Here is a 26,459-nt window from a genome sequence, read left to right as displayed (position 1 = left end):
ACCTGTGAGGATGATACTGTCATTGGCGCAATTAAAATGCCATAAGCCTTCGTTGTCGTATTAGTTTACAAATTGTAAAAAACTAAATTAAATTTGAATTTCGCGGGCAGACCCGTCTCATGCCCCTTAACCTTCGAGGAAAAACACGGAAGCTGGAATGGCGCCCGTATATTTTCTTCAATTAATTTAAGTTAAATTCATAACGTACCTTGGCTAATTCTGTTGAACACAGTCTATAAACTAAACTTAAATTACATATTGCTATCCCTTTCATAATACTCTCTGTAGAAAAGCATAGCATACTAGATTTAAATCAATCAATTTAAATTCTAGAGATTGTATACAACATAATTAGCCACAACATATAATGCTAAATACATAACATACTGTATAGTTCTTGCTTGTTTATGTATATTTTGTAATTGTATTATAACTGTGATGAATAAATTCGTATGAAAGTTACGTTTTATTTTTATCAAGATTTTTATCTAAACCTGTGGAGATGATACTGCCATTGGCGCTATTAGAATGCCATAAGCCTACTTTGTCGTATTAGTTTACAAATTGCGAAAAATCAAATTAAATTTGAATTTCGCGGGCAGACCCTATGTTCAATGATTGATCGATTTAGTTGAAGTTTCGTAGCGACGCGCCGTGTCTGTTTCGCAGCGCGATTAGTTCCCTAGAGTATAAATATATAATAGAGTATAAATGTTCCTTGGATTAGTTCCTCAGTCAACCATTTGGTTCCCACTTTACGCTGTAAGAAAATATATATACGCTGATGAGTAAAAATCAGCACAGCACTGGAGCTTGCGTTTTTTATCAGATTATATTTTCTAGCTAAACTGGCTCGCAATTTTTGCTAAAACAAATAATATTTTTCTTTTATCTTCTAGTTTTGAAGTAGGTAAATAGCGCCAAGTCAAGTAGATCAAGCACAAAATAATCCTAGCCGGAAATAGAATCCAGGAAGCAAGACCGCTCATTTGCAAGACTACTGGTCTGCCCGCGAAATTCAAATTCAATTTGGATTTTCGCAATTTGTAAACTATTACGACAAAGTAGGTTTATGGTATTATAATTCCGCAAATGGCAGTATCATCTCCACATGTTTATAAAAAAATCTTTACTTGAAAGGGTCCAGTTTAAAAAATTAGTTATAGTATCGACTAATTCGTGAGTACCTCAAGTCAAAGTCATTATTTTGACTAATTTCTTAAACTGAACACTTTCAAGTAAAGATTTTTATGTAAACCTGTGAAGATGATACTGCTATATGCGGAATTAGAATACTATAAGCCTATTTTGTCGTATTCGTTTACAAATTGCGAAAAACCAAATTAAATTTGAATTTCGCGGGCAGACCAATCAAAAAGAATAATGTTTTAGAATACTGCTTCCTGTGAACAGTCTTGGAAAAAGATAAGTACATGTGGCGCCATCTAATAGCATAATTTAGCTATGATAGATACAACCTTGTCTTACTTATTTATTAGTACTTGTTTTAATTTCAAGTAAGCAACAATTAGTTTGATGAATAAAAATTATATTTAATTAAAAAGTTGACGAATCTAAAATCATATGGAAAATGAAGACTATTTACATAAAAGATATTCATTTCGTTTTTCAAGCGGTAATTGTTTTTAGGGGAAGGAAGTGGATTATAAAATATTTAATTGCTTTTTATTTCAAATAAAACTCGAAAAAATTACATTTATTTGAAGATAAAATAAAATATTAAATCTAAAACAAATCAAGTTGAAAATTAACGTTAAAGAAATTAAAAACATTTTCAAAAACAAAATAATACCTCAAATGATCAAATTATTTTTTGAATTTGGTACGTCACAACCGCCGGTGTCGGCAAGTATAAAGGCAAAGGTCCTTTTGTGCCGCCGCTCTATTTCTGTTTTGATTTGCCGCGAGTGTTTATGCTGTTGCGTTTGTGATTCTAGTATCGTTTTGCTCTAGTCAATTGGATTAGTATCGTTTATACATCGAAAATGGACGATCAAGGCACTCAAAAAACGTTGAAATTATTGGACTTGATGCAAAAAACCGGCTGTCCTATCATTCAGCACAATGGACAGCGAAAGTTTGGACCACCACCGTATTGGACGGGCCCGCCGCCTCCCAAAGGCTGCGAAATATTTATCGGAAAGCTACCCCGAGATATCTACGAAGACGAGCTTGTACCGCTTTTCTCAACCGTGGGTACCATCTATGAAATGCGTCTTATGATGGACTTTTCGGGCTCCAACCGTGGGTACGCTTTCATCACTTACGCGACCCGAGAAGAAGCGGCCGCTGCGGTCAAACGGCTAAATGGCTATGAAATAAGACCCCGAAGGCACCTCGGCGTAGTCAAATCTGTGGATAACTGTCGCCTTTTCATTGGTAATATACCCAAGACGAGGACCAAGGAAGAATTGGTACAGGAACTAACCAAACGAGTTACGGGGCTGGTTGATGTGATTCTGTACAGAAACAGCTTTGATCGTAACTTAAGTCGAGGCTTTGCTTTCGCGGAGTTCGTATCCCACAAGGCCGCAGCGATGGCCAGGCGGGAGCTAGTGCCGGGCTGCGTGAAGTTGTGGGGTCAGGAGGTTGTGGTAGACTGGGCAGAACCTGAGCCTGATGTTGACGACGAGATCATGAAGACGGTATGTGTTACTTTATTTTATTTTTTTGCTGGCGGTATTTTATATACAGTAGAGACTCTATTATCTGGACCTCCAGTCAATCGGATCGACAACCGACCAATTGTTTACGCCAAATGACAATTACCAAATATTTTAAACTAAATTAAAGATGGTTAAGATTGCAATATTTTAATAATTGAAGAAAATATGTATCTAAATAGACACATACCTATAAAAATGTATCTATTCTTTTAATAAACATTAATTTTTGTTGATAAGTTCGCTTTGTATTTGTTATTTTGAATAAAGCCCTAACAATACATTCAACTTTCCTGATTTTCGATTATATCCGCCTACAGCATTCGACAACAATTAGTCCAGTTAATGGAGTCTCTACTGTAATTAATTTTAATATTTTTAACTATTTTTTTTTATGTAATACTATGCTTAAATATGGGGAGGCGATCATGATAAAAGAATACATGTGGGTACAAGTGCTAAATAATTTTCGTAATTTTGATGATTCAAAAGCACTTGTAAAAGTTTAATTGAATAAAAATATTTTGAATTTTGAATTTGATCCTATAGCTACCCACTGCGCTTACAATATTTACCCCCAGAGTACCTATTTGCCTTTCCTTTTGTATAACCCACAGCTAAGCTTCCAATAATTATTACCTACCCTAGGGTACCTATTTGCCTTTCTTTTTATACAAGCTGAGGCGAAAAAATAAGTATCTATGCTGCTCAGTATTTTCCTTAATTTTTTAATGCAATTGCGATTACAATATAATTTTTTGTTTAATGTGTTTAAATTAAGAATAAGGAAAATATGGAATGGAAGAATATGGAATGACTTTCTCCCATACAAACTGAAAGTAAAAGATTTTCTGTATATAATTTCTACAAAGAAATATTAAAAAATTCTGTAAATATATAGAATAAGTACCTGCCTACTTGGAGGTATGCAGTATTTTCTTTGCAAACTTTCCAAAAATAATTCCATTTTCTTCCTTTGCAATTGCTCATGAAATACTAGCTGATGCCCATAACTATTTCTGCATGGTTGACTTTCTGAGGTTCAGATTTCATCAAAATCTCTTAAAGCTGTTAAAAGGGAAATGTTAAGAGGCACATTTTGTCAGTGAAGTTATAAGAGTAGTACCATAAGTCATTTTTAATATTTTAATGCTGTTCAATGAAGATGGTTCAAAACCTTAATTATTATTAGTTATTTTGATAAAACATATTCTATTCTATTTATATAATAATATATTTCGTCAATAACTTCTATTTTAAATCCTTTTACAAAATATTATTCTTGTCTCTCCTGTAGAGTAGATAGAATTTTTTGACTTGCACACTGTTAGAACTTCACTGATGATTTGTAATAGATAGTCACTTATACTAACTAGGTAGTATTAATAGTGCATACAATATTTAAGTAGTCCAATCTGAACATGAGGCTTAATACTGCAACTTGATAATACTGGTCAACAAAAGAAAAATTTACGTCAAATTTTTAAATAATTATGTGAAGTTTATATTTCATTATTTTTTTGTTAAAAATACTTAAATATCACAGATACCGAAAATATATAATTGGTTTAATGCCAAAGTCGTGTTGACTAGTGTAATCATTATTCTGACCTACCCAAACTGCATGCCATGTTGCAACTTCAGATCAGACTACTTATTTTGCATCATTTCTGCATACACTTTAAAGCAAACTTGTATTACAGGTTAAAGTGCTTTATGCTAGAAATTTTGCAATAAGCACAACCCCAGAAACAATTAGAAAAACGTTTGAAGACGTAATCAAGAATAAATTGGATCGAGTAAAAAAAATATATGATTACTGCTTCATACATTTTTATGAACGCGCCCATGCAGAATTAGCCATGAACAAGTTACAAAAAGCCGAAATAGATGGTTCAACTATAGAAATATGCTGGGCGAAGCCAGTAGATCGTGAGCAGTATCGTTTACAGAAAGAGAAAAGAGGCAATGCGAAATTTAATAAAACCGTTGATTTGGCTGAAACACTTGAGCTTTACAAACAGCACCTAGAAAAAAAGGAATACGCCAACAGCAGCCCTAAAGATGAAGGCATCGGTTCAGCATATGCAGGAGACAGCCCATGCATTTCTCCATTGGATTTCAAGCCAGCACATGCCTCTTTGACTCCATCCAATTATATGTTGGCTCCAGCGAAGCTTGAGTCAATGTGTAAAAGGTAAGACATTTTGAAATTATATTTTGTAACATAATTACCTAGTAGCTTATGCAAAGCATATATTGCAATCCCTTCTTATACGAACAATTTAAACATTCCTGCAAGTCTCAACACTAACTGTACCAGCTGTCATTCTGATTGCATGAATAGTATAGGAATGTAGAGATAAACAAAGATACCTTCATTTTTAATATTATAATTGAAAACTAACAGTATTTTAAAATAATTACTTGTTAGTGAGTGTCAAAGGAGGAAGAGTGGGGGGAACTGTGAGATACAGGTTTTGCAAACTTAATTTGTAAAAAGACAAATAAATCAAAATTACATAACTGGCAGGATTCGAACCTGTCTCCCAGGTATCGCTTCTGGAGCGCATTTAACCTCAGGGCCATGGTTCACTTTGCAGGGTTATTCATATTTTTATTAAAAAAAGAATGCACATCTGGCAAAAAAAAAATTGTTTTGGGGCATTGAAATACCCTCTGAAATAGTTGCCCCTATAGACTCATCTGTGCCCTATCAAGCCGGCACGTTTCAAAAGCCAACCCTACATCTGACTTTTTTTAATTTAAAAACTTGTCATTTCAGATATCTTTGGTTGCCACCAATTTACCAGTACCAAAAGTATATGGATCCTACAGGAGTAGAGTTGTGGGTGTGTACTGTGGACCTGCCTCAAGTTGGACCGCCTCTGCTGGCTACACCAAAGCGCATTGGACCTCTTGCTAGTAGAATTTGTTACTCCACGCAGCAGGCTCATTCTGAAGCAGCTGAAATAGCTTTACAGACCCTAAAGGTAAAAAATGGTTTCACCATTTGAAAGTTACCTATTATTATTCCAGATGGACATAGGCTATATTGGCTATATTATGTGTAAAATTTCACACAATTGAAGCTGGGCTAGTAATCTGATCATTTTGTATGATGCCCCTAAAATAGATGTAAAGCTCCTTCCAAGTTTTTCACTCTGTTAAATTAAGTTTATGGAATCAAACCATTTTTTTTTTTAATATCATGGTGGCCGTTTTGAAAGGGGTTGGTATGGAGCCTGACCTAATTATCGCCATATTCTTTTTTTTTTTTTTTTTTCAAAATAGCGGCCACACATAAAACCTGCATTAATCAATAGCTGGCATCAATACAAACAGTCTTACTTCAAAGTGTTTAGTTTCCGAGATAGTCAAAGTTGTACTGCTGGAGTAATCATAAGGTACAACAATCTAGCTATTTTGAAAAATAAATAAATGGTGGACACCTAGGTAGGCCAAAATCTTAAGCCCTTTGCCATCTTGGTTTTTATAAAGCTTTTTATTCTATGGTTCTACCATCGTCAGTTATGCTGTTAATTTGTACTGTATGGATGTTTTCCTTTCTTCCAGATGTTGAGAGTCGACCTCATCCAGCAATCCGTGCCCACACCGGTGTACCAGATGCCTGCCATGCGGAACTGCATGAGTTTTCCATGTGACTACCCAACAATCTACCCTCCAATGCAACCAGTAATGCCAATAACCATTCCTACAATATGGCGAACAGCTTAAACTCGGGGTTTTTAGTATCTATCCATTACAGAATAAGTTTAAGTGTAAGTTATTTAAAAATCTAATCTTTATTGTTGAACAAAAAGACTGGATTTACTAAAGTTGTCATTTAATAGAATAATTTTTAGAATGTAAGATTTAAGTCGGTTTTTATTAAGAAATCTATTCTGTATTGTTGAACAAAAAGACTGGATTTGCTAGCTACCAATGGGTACTATCTACTGTTTTTCTTTTGCAGTTGACTGCAAAAAAATCTTGCTTTGTTGATGATCAAAAAGTCAAGATTTTTTTTCTTAGACGCCAAGCTGCAAATATTTAGTGTTAGTATTGTATTTTAAAAGCTTTTTATTTTGTATGGTTAAGGTGTTAACATTACCAGGTGGTAAAAATATATTTTAGATCATTTCTACATAAAATAAGTATTTTGACCAATTTAAATCCACTTAACTTTTATTGACTACTTTTAACAATATGCAGTTGAATTAATATTGACTATAAAATACTTATATTTGACTACATTTTAATACACAAGATATTGATCGAATTTTTAAGACTAAAGAATTTTATCAGAATCTATCTGAGTGCTTAGGACTTGAGACTTGAAGTTAGTTAAGTAGTTCTATTATAAAACTATTGATATTAAAGTCTAAAATATAACAGATAACACCTATTTTGTACACTATAATTATCTATTGTTTTAATGATAATTAGGTTAGAATTCTGCTAAACAATTGTAATATTTTTAATTAAGGTGGATGCGACGGTCTGCCCGCGAAATTCAAATTTAATTTGAATTTCGCGGGCAGACCCGTCTCGTGCCCCTTAATGATTTGTACTTCACATACCTAAATACTAATTAACAAATTGTTAATATGCCTACCTAATTCGTAATTGTTGATTTAGAGTATAATTATTATAATTCACACTTAATTTTTGATTTAGACTGAACAGTTGATTGTACTTATGTTTCTTTGGTTCTGTGACTTTGCTCTGGTGTAGTTTAGAGTTAAAAGCACAGTCGGTGCTTCCTTGTGCATATATTTTGGTATATTCAGAGAGAATGCGCTGTGTATTTATGTACGAGTAATAGATACATTTATTTACTTTGGTTGTAACAAGTTAACATTTTCATCATTCTGCAGACAATAAATATGTTGGACTTATGCTTGCATTATTTTACTTCTATCCTTCCTTATCCTATTGAGTCAAGCTGCAGAGAATCTCGGATTATGTATTTTCTGTGCCACAGAATTTGGTGTCCTGGTAATTGGTATACACATTGAATAAATATTTGTAGGGGGCCAAGGTTTTAAGTTAAAAAGTAGTAAAAGTAGGTTTTTTTTACCTTAGTAATGGTAGATTCTATTATAAATTAATTAATCACTTTGTTTTATGTGCATACCATTAACCAGACTCCTGACATCATTTAAATAATGACAGCGTCAATGTTGTGCCTGCAGCCTAAACCATGCCTGAACTCTGAAACGATTTTGTATTACTGCCGAGTGGTGGTAACCAGTCGTAAATCGGTAGGTAAGGCAAATTGGCTTAAAATCGAGTTGCTTCATACAAACTGGATGTAATTTTGTAGCTACACATTTTAGAGTAGAAATTAATGTCCATGATTTGCCAAATTTCCGTAAAAATATGTCACAGTTACAATTGTGTGAACACTTTAAAATTTGTATGTAAATTGCTGAGACCGCGTAACTTTGAAACTGAATATTTTAATGTATAGAGAGGCATATTCGCCCAGCAAATAATCTCTTAAAATAAAGATTAAAAAAAAAAAATTTTAATGGAAATCTGGAAAACCAGACATTAGGTGGTTCCTAGAATATAGGTATTGGTATAGGTATACAGATTGGTTAGTATTCAAATTTCAAAATGAGAGCCAAAGTACTTTTGTATGGAGCAAAGTGATGGGTATACCCAGTGGTGTACAGCTCATAGAGGTATAAAAGTACTGTCTACCCTAGTTGTACTAAATCGACACTTTTTTTTCCATTATGACCGCAATAAGTTCATACCTAAATGCTTGCCCTGACATTAAACTTGTGCACGCCACTTGGTATACCCCTCATCCATGGCCATAGTCTGGCCGAAAGTATACGAAAAACGAGGCAAAAATTTTCATGACAGCTAAAATATTCTCAGACCATTCTCAGACATAGGTACTGATGTTTTGAATATACCGCGCTTTTCTATTCTTTTTTTTTTTCTCTCTTGTCTGGCTTTACAAAGATTAGCCAATGTCAAGTTTGTAGTTATTTGTAACAAGTTAGTTAAACTATACAAGTATGGACCCCGTCCGTGCCGGCGCTCGCCGACATACGCACGGCACCCCCTTTAGAGCGCTTTCCAGTCAGTTTTAACAACAAAAAAACACTCCAAAAAGGCAGAGCGCGACCGCCAGCTAACACCAACACAGACGAAGTCTCTTTCTATTCTTTGGGTTGATGACAGATGACAACAATGTTGCCCATAAAGAAATAAAACTACCACGATAAACTAAGAATAGATTTAATAAAACTACTCTTATAAAGTATCAATACATTTTTGTAGGCAATTAGAAATCACATTTAAGTTGTCCATTAAAAGTGAAGTTACACTGAAAAAGCAGCGGCCTGCAGCGGAGGAGTGGCGCGAGGCGGCACGCATTCTACTGCAGTGAATAATTGATTAAGAAAAGCATAATATTTTATTTCTTACATTTTTGTTTTGTCATAGCCTCTTGATAAAATTAATAATTGCAATGCCAAATAACTTAGAAAAGAGGAGAAAACAAGCAATTTTTGTAAAATTCGTGTAATTTTTGAAAATAATAATTAAAGGTGATACGATTTGGTAGCTAATATGCCTACTTAGTTAAAATCTGGAGAATGTGCTAATTCCGGACATTGTCGCATTGGCATACATGGTGAATTACGCTTGGTCCTCAAAAAGTTTGGTTGGCATACACAACCAGGTGTGCACGGAGGATTGCTAGCACATTTGAACCTGGCAACTAGGGACATGCAAGTATCCGGTGGGCAGGTTTTCTTACACTCTTGATATTCTTCGTTTGGACCGCATACAACATTTGCATTTTCTTTATTTTGATAGGCTGCTCTCGCTGAAACGATAAATAGTAGATAGTTAGGTAGGTAATACCTAGATATACTTATTTTATTTTATAATATATTGAGGTCTTTTTATTTTGCGTTATACCCACACAGTATTAAAATAAGACAAATATTCAGGTCTGTACCTTTTCTAACGTTTTCATGGCTGTTCAGGGTATTGTTTGCTTCTGAAACTTAAAATAATTGTTAATAATCTGTAACGATCATATTATACTTTATGAAATATGTAAAAAAATTTAAAATAATATACTTACTGCATTCACTCATGAGAATACAAATATTTTTATCATTTCTAGCATAGCCTCTTCTACAATAGCATTTGTCATTACATTTTATATTTACAATGGGGCATTGTTGGTTGAGCGTCGCACATGTAGTATCGCAAGCGCTACCACAACTGAAAACCTCATTCGGAGCAGGACATCGATCTGCAATGAAAGCGATAAATAACTTTATACCTCCTTGTTTTTAGGGTTCCGTACCTCAAAAGAAAAACAGAACCCTTATAGGATCACTTTGTTGCCTGTCTGTATGTCCTTCTGTCCGTTTGTCCGTCTGTCATGTCTGTCAAGAGTGAAGTGAAGCCTGAGGTGGGATGTCAAATGAAAGAGGAGAAAATTCTGATTTCATGTACATAAATGTATAATAACATTAAAATATAACAAGCGACAGAAAAACAATTTTATTCTACTATTTTAGCGTTTATTATGACGATCGCAGTCGGGTTTTAGTTTTCAACTTTATCTTGTGAATAGATATTTTAAACATGGAGGTAGCCCAGTCTACGGTAGGAGACTACGTGAAGACCCCGAACATTAATTTTAATTGTTGGATATTTGAAAATAATCGCAAATAAATCAAAATCACCTAACTAACTAGTAATAATGCATTAAATAATATTAAATAGATTTTTACCCTAGGGATAGCTGAATAATAACTTACCACAAGCTTCATCAGACACGCAATCTCCGTCATAATTTCTGTAAAAACCTTCTTTACAGACACATTTTATTTGACATCTTTTATTGTTCACCAAGCAATTGAATTTTATGTCTTTATTTCCGCAGCTTTTTTCTGGAGGACATTCTTTTACACAGTCTTGAATTTCATTTGGATGGGAACACTGCAAGTCTAAAACATAAAACAATAGTCAATTATTAAAATTACCTATCTAAATGTCAATTTATTATTAACTTGAAAGTTATGGATTGTAACTAAACAAGCCTCCGCGGTTCAATTTCATAATTTCCCTCATCAACTGGGCAGATTTTTCTAGTGTAGCAACTTTGGTGACGAACGTCAAATGTCACTGTCATTCACATGACGTGTCTGCTGTCACTGGCTGTCAGTGCCCATTTTGTCAAGGTATTAACTGTCAAGTGTCAATTTGTTGAAAGAGCAAGTTTCGTATTTCTTTTAAAATTATTAAAAGCATTTAAACTACAAAGTTTAAATAGAAAATAGAAATACTTCTGTGAAAATAGTTCCAGATATGAAATTACTATCAACTACTTGGATTATATGATACAACTTTATAGTAATTTTACGTTTAATATAATAATATAATGTGGGGACGAAACATCGCACGATATACTAATGTTTTGACTAATGTTTACACTATAAATAATTCTGTGAAGGTTCAAAGGACGTTACAAACTTTAATAAACAGCAAACGAACAGTAAAACGTGAGTTGAGCACGCAATTGCTCGAAGAAAAGCATGGAACTAGCGATGATAGGAAACCTAAAAAATTAGCCGACTGTAGTACATTTACGTACAGGACTCATACTTGTGGGGACTTAAGGTCTGAACATATAGGTCAGACTGTAGTTTTATGCGGTTGGGTACAATATGCAAGGTTATCAAAGTTTTTACTAGTTAGAGACTCTTATGGACTTACACAATGTATAGTGAACAATGCAGATATTAATATCACTGTTCTGCCGCTAGAAACTATAGTGAAAGTTACTGGCACAGTTGTCTCACGACCCAAAGATATGCACAACCGTGAAATGGCTACAGGTGAGATTGAAGTCAGCATAAATAAATTGGAAATACTAAACGAGGTTAGTAAATTGCCCTTCAATTTGAGAAACTATCAGAAGCCTAAAGAGCAGTTGCGCCTTCAACATCGGTATATAGATTTAAGGTTTCCAGAGATGCAAAATATATTGAGACAGCGGTCAACGATTCTGCATAGTATGAGGAGATTTTTAGTTGAGGAACATAATTTTGTTGAGGTTGAAACTCCAACATTGTTTTGCAGGACTCCAGGTGGCGCTAGGGAGTTTGTTGTTCCCACTCACCATTCTGGATTATTCTACTCTTTAGTCCAAAGCCCGCAACAATTTAAGCAAATGCTGATGGCCGGTGGTATAGACAGATACTTTCAGGTAGCTAGATGTTATAGAGATGAAACCACTAGGCCAGACAGGCAGCCTGAGTTTACTCAACTTGATATTGAGTTATCCTTTACAAGTTTGGATGGCATCATAAATTTAATTGAGTTGTTATTAAGAAAAACTTGTAACCATAACATTCCAAAGTCATCGTTCAATAGAATCACTTATAAAGAAGCATTAGAAAGTTATGGTACAGACAAACCTAATATGAAATATGACATGAAGTTAAAAAATGTTACAGATTTATTCAGTCAATCTACGGATACAAATTTTGGTGCATTTATTTTACCATATCCTAGTAAATTAGGTAAACTTACAGCTAAGTATAAAGAGAAGATTCATGATATAAGAAAAAAGTATAATGTTAAAGTTGTTCTTAATGAAAATATATCTAAAGAGATTGGACAAGACACCAGTAATAAAATTAAAAGTGTTACAGAAGGAAATGATATTGTGTTAAGCTTAGGTGATTATGAAAATGTGTGTTTATGTTTAGGTGAAATAAGGGAACTTTTGGCTGCTATTTTAAAATCAAAGAACTTAATAAGCTTCAATGAAAATATAGAACCTATTTGGATCATAGATTTTCCATTATTTGTAAAGGCAGAAAATGGATTAGAGACATGTCACCATCCATTTACTGCTCCACATCCTGATGATTTGCATTTATTAGATACTGATCCATTAAAAGTTAGATCTCTTGCATATGATATAGTATTGAACGGTCACGAAATAGGTGGTGGGTCTGTCCGTGTACACAATCCTCAACTCCAAGAAAAAATATTAAAGATGTTAAATATTGATCCAAGTAAACTGTCTTACTTTATGAATGCCCTAAGAAGTGGGTGCCCCCCACATGCTGGGATTGCTCTAGGTATTGACAGGTTAGTGGCTGTTTTATGTAATGCAGAGTCAATAAGAGATGTGATAGCATTTCCTAAAAGTCATGATGGCAAGGATCCTCTTTCTGGAGCCCCTAATAAAATAAGTGATGAAGATCAGAAGTATTATCACATAAAAAGTATTGAAACATAGAATATTATATTTATATTTTTCAATAAATAATGTTACTGAAATATTAATTTGTCTCATTTTATCATCCTCAATAATTTAAGAGTTAGGTATAATATATCTTACAATTTTTTTGATAGCAAAATAATTATGACTACTTTCTCTATTAATTTGAAAATATCATGAAAATTATTATAATTATATTAGTTAGTTACCTACTTATTTTTAATTTACTAATTACTATGCACCTATTTAGTTTAAGGCTCATCTTCCAGTTAAAAAAAAACTTATGAATGCTCTTCAGAGCTTAATAAAAAGTAACAACTTCACTATCACAGACAAGCACTTCAGTTTTATTTATAAATTAATATAGCAACAATTTTATTTTTAATCTTGTTATTATAGATTATTATTATCATATACTTACTCACTTCCAAACACCTGCCCCACAAACAAGAAAACAAATAAGGAAATGGACAACGAAAAAATACGCATGTTGATTGTTTGAATCAAACTTGTTCTAGCGTCTCATGTATTTTGCACCTAACTATGTACCTACAAAGCATTCTTGGTAGGGGTAACAGGAAATACAGCTTTGATATGGCATAAGAAATCATCTTGTCATCAGCGGGAAAATACCTAAGATTTTGATTGTATTAAGTACCTAACTACTGATCTAGTAAAAAGGGATTTCCCAAATGACCTGCGTCAAAACATAATATTAATGTGCAACCACTGTAGATTTTTAACCCCCGACCCAAAAAGAGGGGTGTTATAAGTTTGTCGTGTGTATCTGTGTATCTGTCTGTGGCATCGTAGCTCCTAAACTAATGAACCGATTTTAATTTAGTTTTTTTTGTTTGAAAGGTGGCTTGATTGAGAGTGTTCTTAGCTATATTCCAAGAAAATCGGTTCAACCGTTTGAAAGTTATCAGCTCTTTTCTAGTTACTGTAACCTTCACTCGTCGGGGGTGTTATAAATTTTTAATCTACACTTGTTTATTGTTTTCTGAATAATATTATAAATTAATTATGAGTTGAACTTTATTGTGAACTTGAACCTAGTAGGGCGTTTTGATTTTGCAAAGCCTGTTCTTATTTTCCTTCCAGCCTGCACGTTCCACTAACATCATCGCAATTTTACCAAAATGGTATAATAATAATGAACTTCGTCACTAGATGGCGTTGAAAGAAAAATTTCTTATTCGAGTTTCATCCACTTTTCTCTCAACTTACCTAGATATTTCTATAAGTTGTAACTAATATTATAAATGCGAAAGTCTGTCTTTCTGTCTGTCTGTCTGCTACCTTTTCACGGCCCAACAGTTTAACCTATTTTGACGTGGTACAAGGTTAGCTTATATCCCGGGGATGGACATAGGCTACTTTTTATCCCGGAAAATCAAAGAGTTTCCATGGAATTCCTAAAAACCCATCCGCTTAACCGGTCTGTATGAAATTAGTACCGAGGTAGCCCTTGCTTCCCTGTAATTGACATACAACTTTTTATCCCAGAAAATCGAACAGTTCCCACTACTACTAGGAACTAGGAAGGGCAATAACGCACTGCATCCGATCCGAATCCGTGAAAATACGTTCCGAAGTAGTCATAGAACTATTTGTATGGTAGTTTACGCACTAGCTAGTTCCGACTTCCGTTCACTGAATAGCTTGAATCGGAGATTAGATTAACGTAAGTAATATCCGAGTTCGGTCCGAGTTTTTTATATCCGTATTTTCACGCTGATCGGATGAGTGCGTAACCGCTCGAATCCTTGTCCTTCTTCAGGATGTAAGCTAAGAATTTCAGTAGGTACCTTTGGTTGAAATCGGTTGAAGAGTTGGAACATAAAATAGTAACAAACAATCAAACACACACTTTCAGATGAAATTATAGTAATTTATTATTTGCAACTTATAGAAGCCTAGTTTTCAATTCAGATTGAGCTCGGGTCTCCTTTAAGAATGAGAATAGGGCTTGGCCATAGCTGCCACGCTGGCTAAGTGTGGATTGCCAAACTTCACACGCCTTTGAGAATGGAGAACTTTCAGATATGCAAGTTTCCTCACGATGTTTTCCTTCACCGTTGAAGCAAGTGATACTTAATTACTTAAAACGCACATAACTCTGAAAAGTTGGACATGCGTGGCCGGGATTGGACCCTGGAGCCCTTAACTGGGATGCCGGGCGACGTCTGAACTAAGTTACGCTCAGTGCTCACCAGTCACCACCTGATAGGTATTGGTAGGTATATATACCTACCTATTTGCTTCAGCAAGGTTAAAGGGACAGGTAGACTGACGTAAACTGATAGCAATATGAATCCGGTTGGGCTCAAACCCCTAATATTTGATGTGACCGTTTTGTCGGTTGTAAAAGTAAAGGATATTGTAGAATAGGGCTACCAAGCGTCTGTATTTACCTGGATTTGTCTTACCTTAGACTAATCATCGTCACGTACCACCAGGTAAGAATTAAGATTACACTTAAACTTTTGGTCACTGGCAAGATCGGAGGAAAGAGACCCCGCGGACGCAGCCCGAGACGTTGGTCCTGCCAGATCAAAGAAGCGGTCGACACACCCTTTTGCAATGCCTTCTGTACGGCCTCTAACAGGGAAAAATGGCGGAACATCGTGAAGAAGGTGATATATTGAGGGAGCCATGTTCCTCAAAATTGAGGGACCGCCGTGAGAAGAAGACGTCAATACTTTGATAATATTATTTATGATAGTGGGTATTAGTCATGATTGTGAGTATCTACGGCATATTTTTTAAAGAAAATGCAACAAATCCTGGATCGGATTATTATGGTGTTCCTAATACACACCAGTGGGCAATATAGTCGTCCCTTCTGCAAAACGATAAAATGGAAATGAAAATGTTCGCAAAATGCCAAATTCAAACGATGCGCCACCTTAGACCTTTTTAGGGTTCCGTAGCCAAATGGCAAAAAACTGAACCCTTATGGATTCGTCACGTCTGTCTGTCTGTCAGTCCGTATGTCATAGTCACTTTTTTCCGAAACTATAAGAACTATAGGTACCTACTGCTGAAACTTGGTACCTAAGTAGATGTATACTGTGAATCGTATTAAGATTTTCACACAAAAATAGAAAATAAAACAACGTACGTGTATCTACTTAATTAAAAAAAATTTAAAACATCTATTATTAAAACATCGTTCAAAGTTACAACGAACTACAAGAACTTTTATAATATGATGTTACTTGCTGCTACGGAACCCTTCATGGGCGAGTCCGACTCGCACTTGGTCGCTTTTTTATAATAGTGTTTTACCAGATTGGCATTCATAAATAAATATATTTTTGCATTTAACAGGGCTCTCTCCGTCACTCGTTTCATACAATCGTAGTTCCAATTTCATTTGAATATTAAGCAACCAAAGTCCATGCAATTTTGCAGACATATTCTAGAAACTAATATCTGTGTCTGTGGTGTTTTAGATTTTTCTAAAAATATGTAGTTTTAAAATTACAGGGGTTCAAAGGTTTGTATGTATGTAAATTTTTAAGACCGCGTAACTTTGAAACCGAATATTTTAACAGAAATCTGGAAATAGATATTAGTTTCTAGAATATGTCTGCAAAATTTCATGGACTTTGGTTGCTTAATATTCAAATGAAATTGGAACTACGTTTGTATGAAACGAGTGACGGAGAGAGCCCTCTAGTGCAGCTAAAACCAATTTACTTACTTAAAAGACGGCAGTTTCATGTAGGTAAACGGTAGCCCAACCTAAGGGCCTCCTCTCGAGAGATCTATCGTAAGAGGCGACGCTTCAGGGTTTCGATATTACATTATAAGAGCCTCTCAACGGCAGACTTGACGAGCTTTTAATGGCCCCATTATAGTTTTATTAGAAACTTTAAAGTTTAAATCAGAAAATCGACAAAATAATTTATTCATGCATCAAGCCTAATGTCTTCCTGAAAGCTGAAAGTTACCTCGGGCATCGGTTGCCTGTTACTATTTTAGGTCATTTTCTCTGTCTCTCTCTTTTATCGAATTCCTCATTGCTGAGGACCGTAATCTTTTCCATTATTCACATTATGACAAGAGTTTTCTTGGTAAATTTATTTATACTAGCGACCCGCCCCGGCTTCGCACGGGTGGACATTTATTTTTTCTATTTTCTGGGATAAAATATAGTCTATACGGATTCGGAAGAATCCCTCTAAGTAATGGTAAAAGAAATTTTGAAATCGGTCCAGTAGTTTTTGAGCCTATTCAATACAAACATACAAAAATACAAAGGTTTCCTCTTTATAATATTAGTATAGATTAATGCGGTGGTCCGCCAGGTCAATACGTGTTGAGATACCAAGAGTGGGTATTTTGATTTCAGTCTTATAATGATTATAATTGAATTATTATCAGAATACTTTAGTAATAACAAGACTAGATAATAACTAAGTATGACGGTGATCGCCTAGTGGTTTAGGTATACGTCGGCCTCTCACGGTGGCTTTTCAAAGTTACTTATAATATGAGTTTTAATAAAATATTAAGTATCAAATTGTTCTAAACATCGCGAGGTAACCTGCATGGAACTCTCAGTTCCGCAAAATATTCTCAAAGGTGTGTGAAGTTTGCCAATCCGCACTTCGACAGCGTGGTAGACTATGGCCAATCCCTTCTCATTATAAGAGGAGACCCGTACTCAGTAGTGAGCCGGCGACGAGTTAATGATTATGATGACCAGAATAACCAGAACAACAAACTCAACTGCATCTCCCAGGCATGAGCAAAGGTAGAGGTATAGGTATAGATTGAAGATCGTTAAAATGATTTTAAATTGCACGTGTCTGTAATATCATACCCTCAGCGACTGAAGATAGTTTGATGAAGTTTATCTATTTTCTGCTTACTTAGAGCTTTGAGAACTGTATTCAGCTTTGATTCGCTTTGAGCTTTGGTAAAGCTGCTATAGGTATATTTATCTAGAATGCTGGTATAATACATATATTTTAACTTAAATAAAATTTTACGTTGGCAATCTTGTGACTTTCCAAAAGAAAAATCCTGTCCACTAACTGACTGACTCATCAATAACCAGCTCACACCTTTGGATCTAGGAAGCTGCAATAAGTAAATGCTATAAAGTATAAATAATGCTGAAAATCAAAGAGTTCTCTTGGGATGTTTATAAACCTAAATCCACGCGGACGAAGTCGCGGGCATCAGCTAGTTATTATGTTGTGATTGATTAACCTCAATTACTAAGTAGATTAATAAACTTTTACTATTTAAGGTAAAGGCAAGGCTCAAAATACTAAAGGTGCCCACGCACTTGAACTGCACTGCAGCGGAACTGCGCGTCGCGTCAGCGCCCCGCACGATATTCTCTCCAGCCGCGACGCGCGTACGTCACTGCCGCGCGGCGCGGCTGGAGAGAATATCGTGCGGGGCGCTGACGCGACGCGCAGTTCCGCTGCAGTGCAGTTCGAGTGCGTGGGCACCTTTACTGGGTAGAGTAAACTGTGCTAGAGGCTCAGAATAGGTACGTAATAGTACTCGTTTTAATCTTTTTTAAGAGCTTTTTTGGATTCACCGTTTAGTTTTTATGTCACTCAAGTTGTGGGGCCGATCCTTTACCTACAAATTGGTAGGCGGGACGGGAGCAGTTGGTTCACGACCGTTACACGTTTTATTACCTTCCCTCTGAAACAGATTAGATTACACAAAACATCAACGCTACGAGTAGGTATTATTTATTTTAGTTATTGTAGTATTTGTTTAATTTTCTTTTTTCTCTTGCCCTTTCATGTACTCGTAGGTAGGTATATAAGCCTCAGGATTTTCTATCCTGGGTTGTCATTAGATCCATGACGGTGTCTTAGGCGGGATTCCGTTAGTTAGTACGAGCGATCATCGATACCCCGCCCCGGGGTCATAGCTCCTATTGCCCCTAAGGCAAAAACACCCCTGAGCATAGCATAACAAGAATACAACTTGACCAGTTAGGATATCGGCTGAAAATAGAGAGAGGAATGAAGCAAGGCGACTGCTTGTCACCATTTAACTGCGTGCTGGGAAATATCTTTCGACAGTTAAAATGGCAACATAAAAGATGAAGGTATAAGAATTAAGAATCAATGGCAGATGGCACAAATAATTACAAGCAACATACTCGTACATATAAAAAAAATTGAATAATTTTCAGGAAATCAAAAATTTTTGTTTGCGATTTCTTTATAATGATAATAGAAGAAAATGTGAATTCCTCATCGGTAACTTGGATATGGTAGGTCAACCAAGATGAATAAGGACTCAATAAAGCGTTGTTATGGAATAAACATAATGAATATTAATATAAATGTAGGTAGGTACCTACCTACTTTTATCTGAGCTTTTCAATTCTTGCGAAAATACGATCCTTAAACAAAGAAAAATTTCCTCAAGCCTGCTCACCTCTTACGTTTACAGCCGGCCATTTTTCCAATTTCAGGAAAGTTAGTTTTGCGCTAGTGGAATATATTTGCGTCTACGTTAGGGCCATTACGTTAACGAGCGCGCGAATTGTTCCGAAAGGACCAGTATATAACGTGAAATGCTAAGAATTTATAATGTTGAGTCTATCGTGATGTTACTATTTCTTCTTTTGTGTTTATTGAAAACAAAACGATGCCTGAAAATTTTACTGACAAGAATATTTTTGTTTTAGCAAAGTGCTCGAGTTAAAAAGTAAACGAAATATAGGAACAAAGAATCAAAGTAATTTAAAAAATTCCATTTTTTCAAATTATAGTTTTTTCAGTGAAGACTTCTAGCCATGAAAACCAATTTGTTGTACCTACTTATCTGGGTAGAGTCAGTTAGTTTAGTGTACATACTGAGATCGCGTGAAACTGATTAAGTATCATTATGACCATTGTCTACCCTTGTGTAGTAAGTTTTGCCGAGTTATTTCATTTTTTTTAAATTATGTAGACAAGCGCTTGGCTGCAATCAGACCTGCTAGCAAGTGTTGATGCAGCCTTAGATGGAGCGCGCTTGTCTAGAATTTGCCTATTCACTCTTGACTCGAAGGTTGACCCATATTAAAAGTGGGAGGGAAAACTTATGCCGGAAGGGCATTCCATATCCTAGCGGTTTGGATTAGAAACGGGGAAGCAAATCGCTTCGTACGTGTTCGAGGAATTTCGACTACGTATGTATTTCATACACTTTCAATTCCTGTATTTTCCGGGACAAGTCTTACTTCTACGTCATGGTCGATCTGCCTACGCGGATAAGTCCGTTTTTTGCATTGAATACTTACTCACTGTGCATTTTCAAAGGGAACAGTTTCAATTAGATAGGTATGAACTTCGCGTACCATCTAAAACAGATTTATGCACCTGACTGTAACAATTCGAACTATATTAAACGTGCAATTGTAGTTCACGAACTCTGAATCTTTACGACTCACCCAGTCGGAAATGTTATTTGGAGCGTTGTAAAGTGCATGGAGGAGGCGTCCCAACTGAAACTGGCTGTATTTTACCGCCTCTAGATTCTAGAACCGGAACGTTATCGGATATCTGCGCGCCTGCATTGTTTATGTTTATTTTATCAATTCCATAAAATAGTCTGATTCACTGAGCAATAAAGCTGGGAATTACGCTGTGCACTGAACAGAGCATGTGCTCAGTGCCTCCAGTAAGTTTTTGAGGGAACTTGGAAGTCAAAACTTGTTCAAGTACCTAGAGTTGGGGTTAACTTTCAGAAACGAAACTTAGCATAGGTAGCTTAAGGTAATACCCACTTTAATTAGTACTTAACTTTAGCTTCTAGCTATATTGACAGGAGACCAGTTGGTATCAAACATAGTGTATTACATATAAGATAAGTATTGTACTAAGTACTAGGAATTTCTATACCTAGTATGTATTTGATTCCATATATCTCCACTCTTTAGATAGGTAAATCATCGTCATCATCAACCCCTCGCCGGCTCACTACTGAGCACGGGTCTCCTCCCAGAATGAGGATTTGACCCTTTACCACGCTGGCCAAATACGGATTGGCAGATTTCACACACTTTTGAGAACATTATGGAGAACTCTTAGGCATGTAGATTTCCTAACAGTGCTATTTAATTGCTTAAAACACACACGACTTCTAAAAGTTAGAGATCGTTGTAAAATGGTTGTAAATCTCAAATTTAACTTCGAAATCTAACTTTCCAAAAATCGCACTTTATATTTATGTGAGTGTACATTATATATAATATTTTTCAGGAGTTTATCTATTCCAAGCGTTGTACCTATTGAGTCGGAGTCCTTAAAAGAACAAAGCATAGCCTTTCATATTAAAATTGTATTTTTACGTTGCATCCTAAATGCACTGCGAGAGATTTGTGCCCCTCTTTTGTTGCGGAAAATAAATATTTTTCCTTTGTTATGAAAACTCGTTTTCTGAAACTTGTTACGGAATAAAGTGGCCGGTGTCAACTCTTTTATTTTTTGTGGTGCTTGTACAAACACATAGACCGATGCTATCTTTCTTTAGAACGGGATTTGCGCCTTATCGCAACAGTTTAGTATAGGTAAAAATTTCAAGATCGCGTCACCAACTGAAAACTATCAATCAGTTTTATTTACACGGAACTTAACATTAATTCATTTATTGCAAAGGGCCATACCTAAACAGTATACAGTGGTCATAATAAGTAAAGTATTTTACTCTAAAATAAATGAACTAACGTAATGTTGATAGCTTTAATTTACAAATTAAGAAATTTTAATTTTTGAAATTCCAGTTAATTTGAAAATCCAAAAAAGCACTCTGTTATCTCATAGTTTTAAGTTTTCTGTCATAGTTTCCACTGACTGCCAATTTTTATTAGTGCAACTTTTCTATAAAGTCATCACGACAATCATATCCTACTTAGGTACTATGATATACCTATCTAGTTGGGAGCATGCCTGGACGAAGAATGTATTTTCTAAATAATTATCTTAGATTATCTTGGGTTAGTTAGATCGCAAGTTCCTCGTCTGCTTTATTAGTGGCTTGCTGTGTGCAATATAAATTCTTGGACGAGCAACTTAGTTGATGTATCATGTAACAAATAACGTTGGTTTATATCGTAAATTGCCAGTTTAATTTGCAGTGTAGCTTTTTACGATAATTATGAAAACGGCTAATGCTACCTTTTTGAAATATATTTCGTTACTATAGCTTACTTATCTAGGTATATGTGCTAAGGTACCTATGTAACTTATTAGCACGGAATAAACGTTTTTAGTTTATTACTAAAGCCTTCCATATAAGTTACGGGCTTATGGTCTTTTACAACTTCAGTGGCGCCCTAAGACAGTGGTGAGTGCTTATAAACGGTAGGTCCCGGATTCCATTCTAGGTAGGGGCAATTTGGAAATTTATTGAGGAGCTGGTGAATAAAATGATGTAGGTCATCAATCAGCCTGTTTGCGTCCACTGCTGTACATAGGCCTTCCCAAGAGCGCACCACCACCCACGGTCCTCCGCCTTTCGCATCCACCCACTTCCCTTAAAATGATGGAGGTAATTGCACGAATTTAAATTTACATACAAACAAACGAACAGAGGGCAAGCAAGCGGACGGACAGACGGACGAACAGACAGGCAGACAGAAAGACCAACCTACCTATTAGTACAGAAGTAAAATACAGTTCATAATCTAAACACATGGACTAGAACAATGAACTAACATGATAACATAGATTTCCAATTTTCATCGTCATAACAAACACTAATCTATAGGCCTTTGTTCATCCTACATTCAAATTGTCAATATCACCCGATATTGGAGCTACTTTGTTACTTCCATAAACAGGCTCTATGTAAGTACATTCGGAAGAGCTTTGTAATAAGTACATATTAATTTTCATTGGGACTGAATATCTTCTGCCTAGTAGGTATTGAATTGCCGGGATACTCCGGATAGGTAGGCACTATTTCGTAATGTGTAATGTTACATACCTACTTAGTCAGTGGGATAAATAATTACGTAGTACGTACCGAACCCTACTCTAGCTTTAATTTTCAACACATTGCTCTCGACTCCCACGCGAGCAAAATGTCAATCAATCAATCAATATCCTGTTTGCGTTTTCTGGACTGGACTGGACAAAGGCCTCCCCAAGAGCGCGCCACCACACACGATGCCCTGCCATCCTCATCCACCCACTTCCTGCTATCTTCTTAAGGTCGTCAGTCCAGCGAGTCGGAGGTCGTTCCACGCTGCGCTTGCTGATACGCGGTCTCCACTCCAGAACACGTCTGCCTCAGCGGGACGCTTCTGATTTATTGAGGGCATGCTATAATTGCCCCCAATAAATCAGAAGCGGTTTGTATAGGCCCGTCACAGTTACAGCTTTGAGTCTGCCGTCATTAAACAAGATCGCACTAAAGGGAAAACTCGACACTATAACTGTTTGTTTCATTTGTTGGAAGCATCAGCCAAGCTTGGACTATAAGATTTGTAGTTTAAGAATAATATTAAGTATAAGCTGGAATTTTTGAAAATCCTTTCTTAGTGGGGTCTACGATGTAGAAAAAATCTACATTCAAAATCTCAAGTTCAATGACTATACAGAACGAAGTTGATGACAGTTTATATTTTTCTGAATGTTTCTAGGGCCGATACTGTTTCAGTTTGTTCAGTTTTTGTTTGGGAAATCTGTGAATACGTCTTTATTCCTCAGATATAAGTTATTTGATGACTGAAAAATCGGCCTTCAGACAAACATAGAAGCGGCCAATTTATCGTCGTTCGTAACGCAAAGCACGGCTACTGGTGCTGCCGCGTTAGACTGCGCGTCACGCAAGTGAGCACTATCCTTGTCCCGCTCGAATGGCTCTGCTCAGACCGCAGCCCTACTGTTACCCACACATAAAAATCATGTGCGGTCAGGCGGGTGTTCCGGTAGTAGTAATGGGTAACTAAAAGAGTTCACTTGTATGGAGTGTCGAGGGTGTGGAGAAGCAGTGCAATATTGCCTTCTCAAGATTTTTGTCCCACAAAAAGTCACAAGAAAACTTTGTTACAACGATTTCGATGCCGGAATTCAACTCAAAAATGTCGAAGGGCGTTAAAATGAAATCGTCCTCACCGAGAGTAGCCATACTCACTCAGATTATACTTGCAAAATAGATTTCAATTTCAAACTCGATTTTAACCGTCAACGTTTGAGTGCTGGGTAAAAAAATGAATCTTCGGTAGTCCAGGCTTTTATCAGATTTATGGATGCTAATGTTATTTGATTTCGAAAAACTAAGAAATCTATAGACCTCTACAAAAAAAACAGCACGATATCGTTCTCGACGCAACCCTCACCACCTGGGTGCCTTGTACACTTCGTTCACCAGTTGTATCAGATCTTTTTTCCATGCACATTCAGACTGTGGAACCAACTCCCTTCTGTGGTGTTCCCCCTAGATTTCAACATGGAGTTATTAAAAGGATGGTTCAACACTCAATTCCTGAAAAGACGGCAACGCATTGGCGGTTTCTCTGGTGCTGCAAATGTTCATAGCCGGTGGTAATCACCTAAAATCAGGTGACCCTGCCAGCCCTTCGCTCCTTTGCGTGCTATTTATAATTTAAAAAAAACTTATAGACTTCCATTTCTTCACTCTACTGTGTGAAACTTGTGTCCAGTGGATACTTGCGACTACTTTGATTACACCTTAGCGGAGCGAAGCGGAGTGGAGTCGACCAATCGGATTTTTAAATGATAGCGTGATCATTTTTTCACGTCATCTATTCCGAGTGTGATCGATCGACTAAATGCATCTCCCCTTCACCCTTCTTAGGTGGAAACCGGGCTTTAGTAGGAGTCTACCAACTGTGTTATCGGATGCGAGATTGCCATTAAAATGTACCCAAGACGTGCATGGGTCTTCCGAGCTATGTGTGCGCTCATTGCCACTTCAGCTTCGCAACTCGTTGAGCTATTACTCTGGCTTCACGGATCTCCTAATTATTGATTTGATTATGTAGAGAAACTCCAAGCGTAAGCATCAATATTACCTACTTATGAGATTTAAACTTACAGATAGTGAATATCAGGGCTGACTCCGCAAAATCTGCTCGTACGTTCGCATTGTAGAGTTCTGAAGAGGCAATGTAAGTTATTATGAATGAATCTTTTGACTCTTCTCTGCATTCATGAAACGCGTTTTAGCAGGAGCTTAGCGTGCCTCTCAAATACGAGTATATGGCAAATTCCCTGCTCTGTGGGTTGCCTAATTACTTTTTGTATGAATTTAATGTTTTTCATGAACTCCACGAATTTACTTTTTGCTGGAACTTAACTACATACTTATTTCAGGAGTATTTAATGAATTTTAACAGCTCATTAGCTAATTTCTCCGAAACAGGATGATACCGAGGGATGAAAAAAAACGGGCGTGTCACAAAAAAATTGGTAAAATGAGCTAAAACGCACTGCAGGATCAAATTGGAGAAGGGCCAGGGATAGAAATCATGGAAGTCATCTTTGTCATGAATACATAACGAATTTAAGGATATTATAGGTACTTACTACTTAATAATTTTTAAATATCAAAAATTGCGGGACCGGCAGGATTCGGAACTGCATCCTCTGGGAATCGCGCCCAATGTCTTGTCTATTAGGCCACAGTCCGCATTACTACTTTTCAAAATTAAAATAATCAAAAGTTATAGCAAAATTCGTGATGAAAAGGCTTCCAACTGGCTACGCATGGCTTTACGTATTTAGATTTAAATTAATTTGTTCGTTGTGAAGACCGCCTGCAATCCAACTATTTCTGGAAAATTATGTGAACGTTCTTCGAGAGGACTACCTACAGCAGCTATGGATTGATTAAAATCCGTTCAGGTATCTCTTCGCGCTTTATAGCGCTTTCAAACAAAGATATTTATAGTAGGTACTTACACCCAGCTGACTTTATAATACTTATTAAGAATTATTATGTAGGTATTCGCAAAAATATTGCATTGTTTACTGTAATCCTCAGAATACCTTATTATATGCGAATTAACCTTTTCTGTGTTTCCTTTATACCGATCCTTCATTATATTCTTACGTTATCCCATCCAGGATTATCTGAGCGGTTCAGCGGTTAACGTAAAAAGGTTAAAGATCAGATCGAGACACAGATCCACTTTCGTATTTAAATAACTAGCTGATGCCCGCGACTTCGTTCGCGGGGATGTAGTTTTTTAAAAATCCCGTGGGAACTCTTTGATTTTCCGGGATAAAAAGTAGCCTATGTGCTAATCCAGAGTACCTATAATCTATCTCCATTCTAAATTTCAGCCCAATCCGTCCAGTAGTTTTTGCGTGAAGGAGTAACAAACAAACATACACACACACACACACACACACACACACACACACACATACAAACTTTCGCCTTTATGTGATAGTATGGAGTAATATGGAGTATGGACGTATCAATGATTTTATTCTTTATTCTTTATTTATTTGCATTCATGTTTTACATCATAATAGAAAATA

General features: G+C 36.1%; 3 protein-coding genes across 4 annotated transcripts; 2 read left to right on the top strand and 1 right to left on the bottom strand.

Annotated features, from left to right (window-relative positions):
* Nucleotides 1–1,839: 1,839 nt before the first annotated feature.
* Nucleotides 1,840–7,586, top strand: LOC123867275 (probable RNA-binding protein 46). The gene is made up of 4 exons (XM_045909258.1): nt 1,840–2,666; nt 4,388–4,881; nt 5,470–5,677; nt 6,261–7,586. The coding sequence occupies exons 1-4, from the start codon at nt 2,007–2,009 to the stop codon at nt 6,420–6,422; spliced, it is 1,524 nt and encodes a 507-aa protein (XP_045765214.1). The 5' UTR covers nt 1,840–2,006; the 3' UTR covers nt 6,423–7,586.
* A 1,342-nt stretch (nt 7,587–8,928) lies between these two features.
* On the bottom strand, nt 8,929–13,553 carry LOC123867277 (inducible metalloproteinase inhibitor protein). Of its 2 annotated transcripts, none has more exons than XM_045909259.1 (5): nt 13,392–13,553; nt 10,490–10,678; nt 9,802–9,975; nt 9,673–9,720; nt 8,929–9,537 (listed from the first exon to the last, which is right to left on the bottom strand). In XM_045909259.1, exons 1-5 carry the CDS (start codon nt 13,453–13,455, stop codon nt 9,287–9,289), a joined length of 726 nt encoding a protein of 241 aa, XP_045765215.1. In that variant the 5' UTR covers nt 13,456–13,553; the 3' UTR covers nt 8,929–9,286. The 2 variants fall into 2 exon arrangements, with proteins under 2 accessions (XP_045765215.1, XP_045765216.1); XM_045909260.1 differs by having other exon boundaries at nt 9,673–9,714; nt 13,392–13,552.
* On the top strand, nt 10,918–13,027 carry LOC123867273 (aspartate--tRNA ligase, mitochondrial). Its single transcript, XM_045909252.1, has one exon. The coding sequence runs from the start codon at nt 11,113–11,115 to the stop codon at nt 12,982–12,984; it is 1,872 nt and encodes a 623-aa protein (XP_045765208.1). The 5' UTR covers nt 10,918–11,112; the 3' UTR covers nt 12,985–13,027.
* Nucleotides 13,554–26,459: the final 12,906 nt, after the last annotated feature.

The sequence above is a fragment of the Maniola jurtina genome, chromosome 7 (assembly GCF_905333055.1).
Source record: "Maniola jurtina chromosome 7, ilManJurt1.1, whole genome shotgun sequence".
Taxonomy (NCBI): Eukaryota; Metazoa; Arthropoda; class Insecta; order Lepidoptera; family Nymphalidae; genus Maniola; species Maniola jurtina.
Note: the sequence above shows the minus strand (reverse complement) of the source record. Positions and strands in the feature narration are given on the sequence as shown.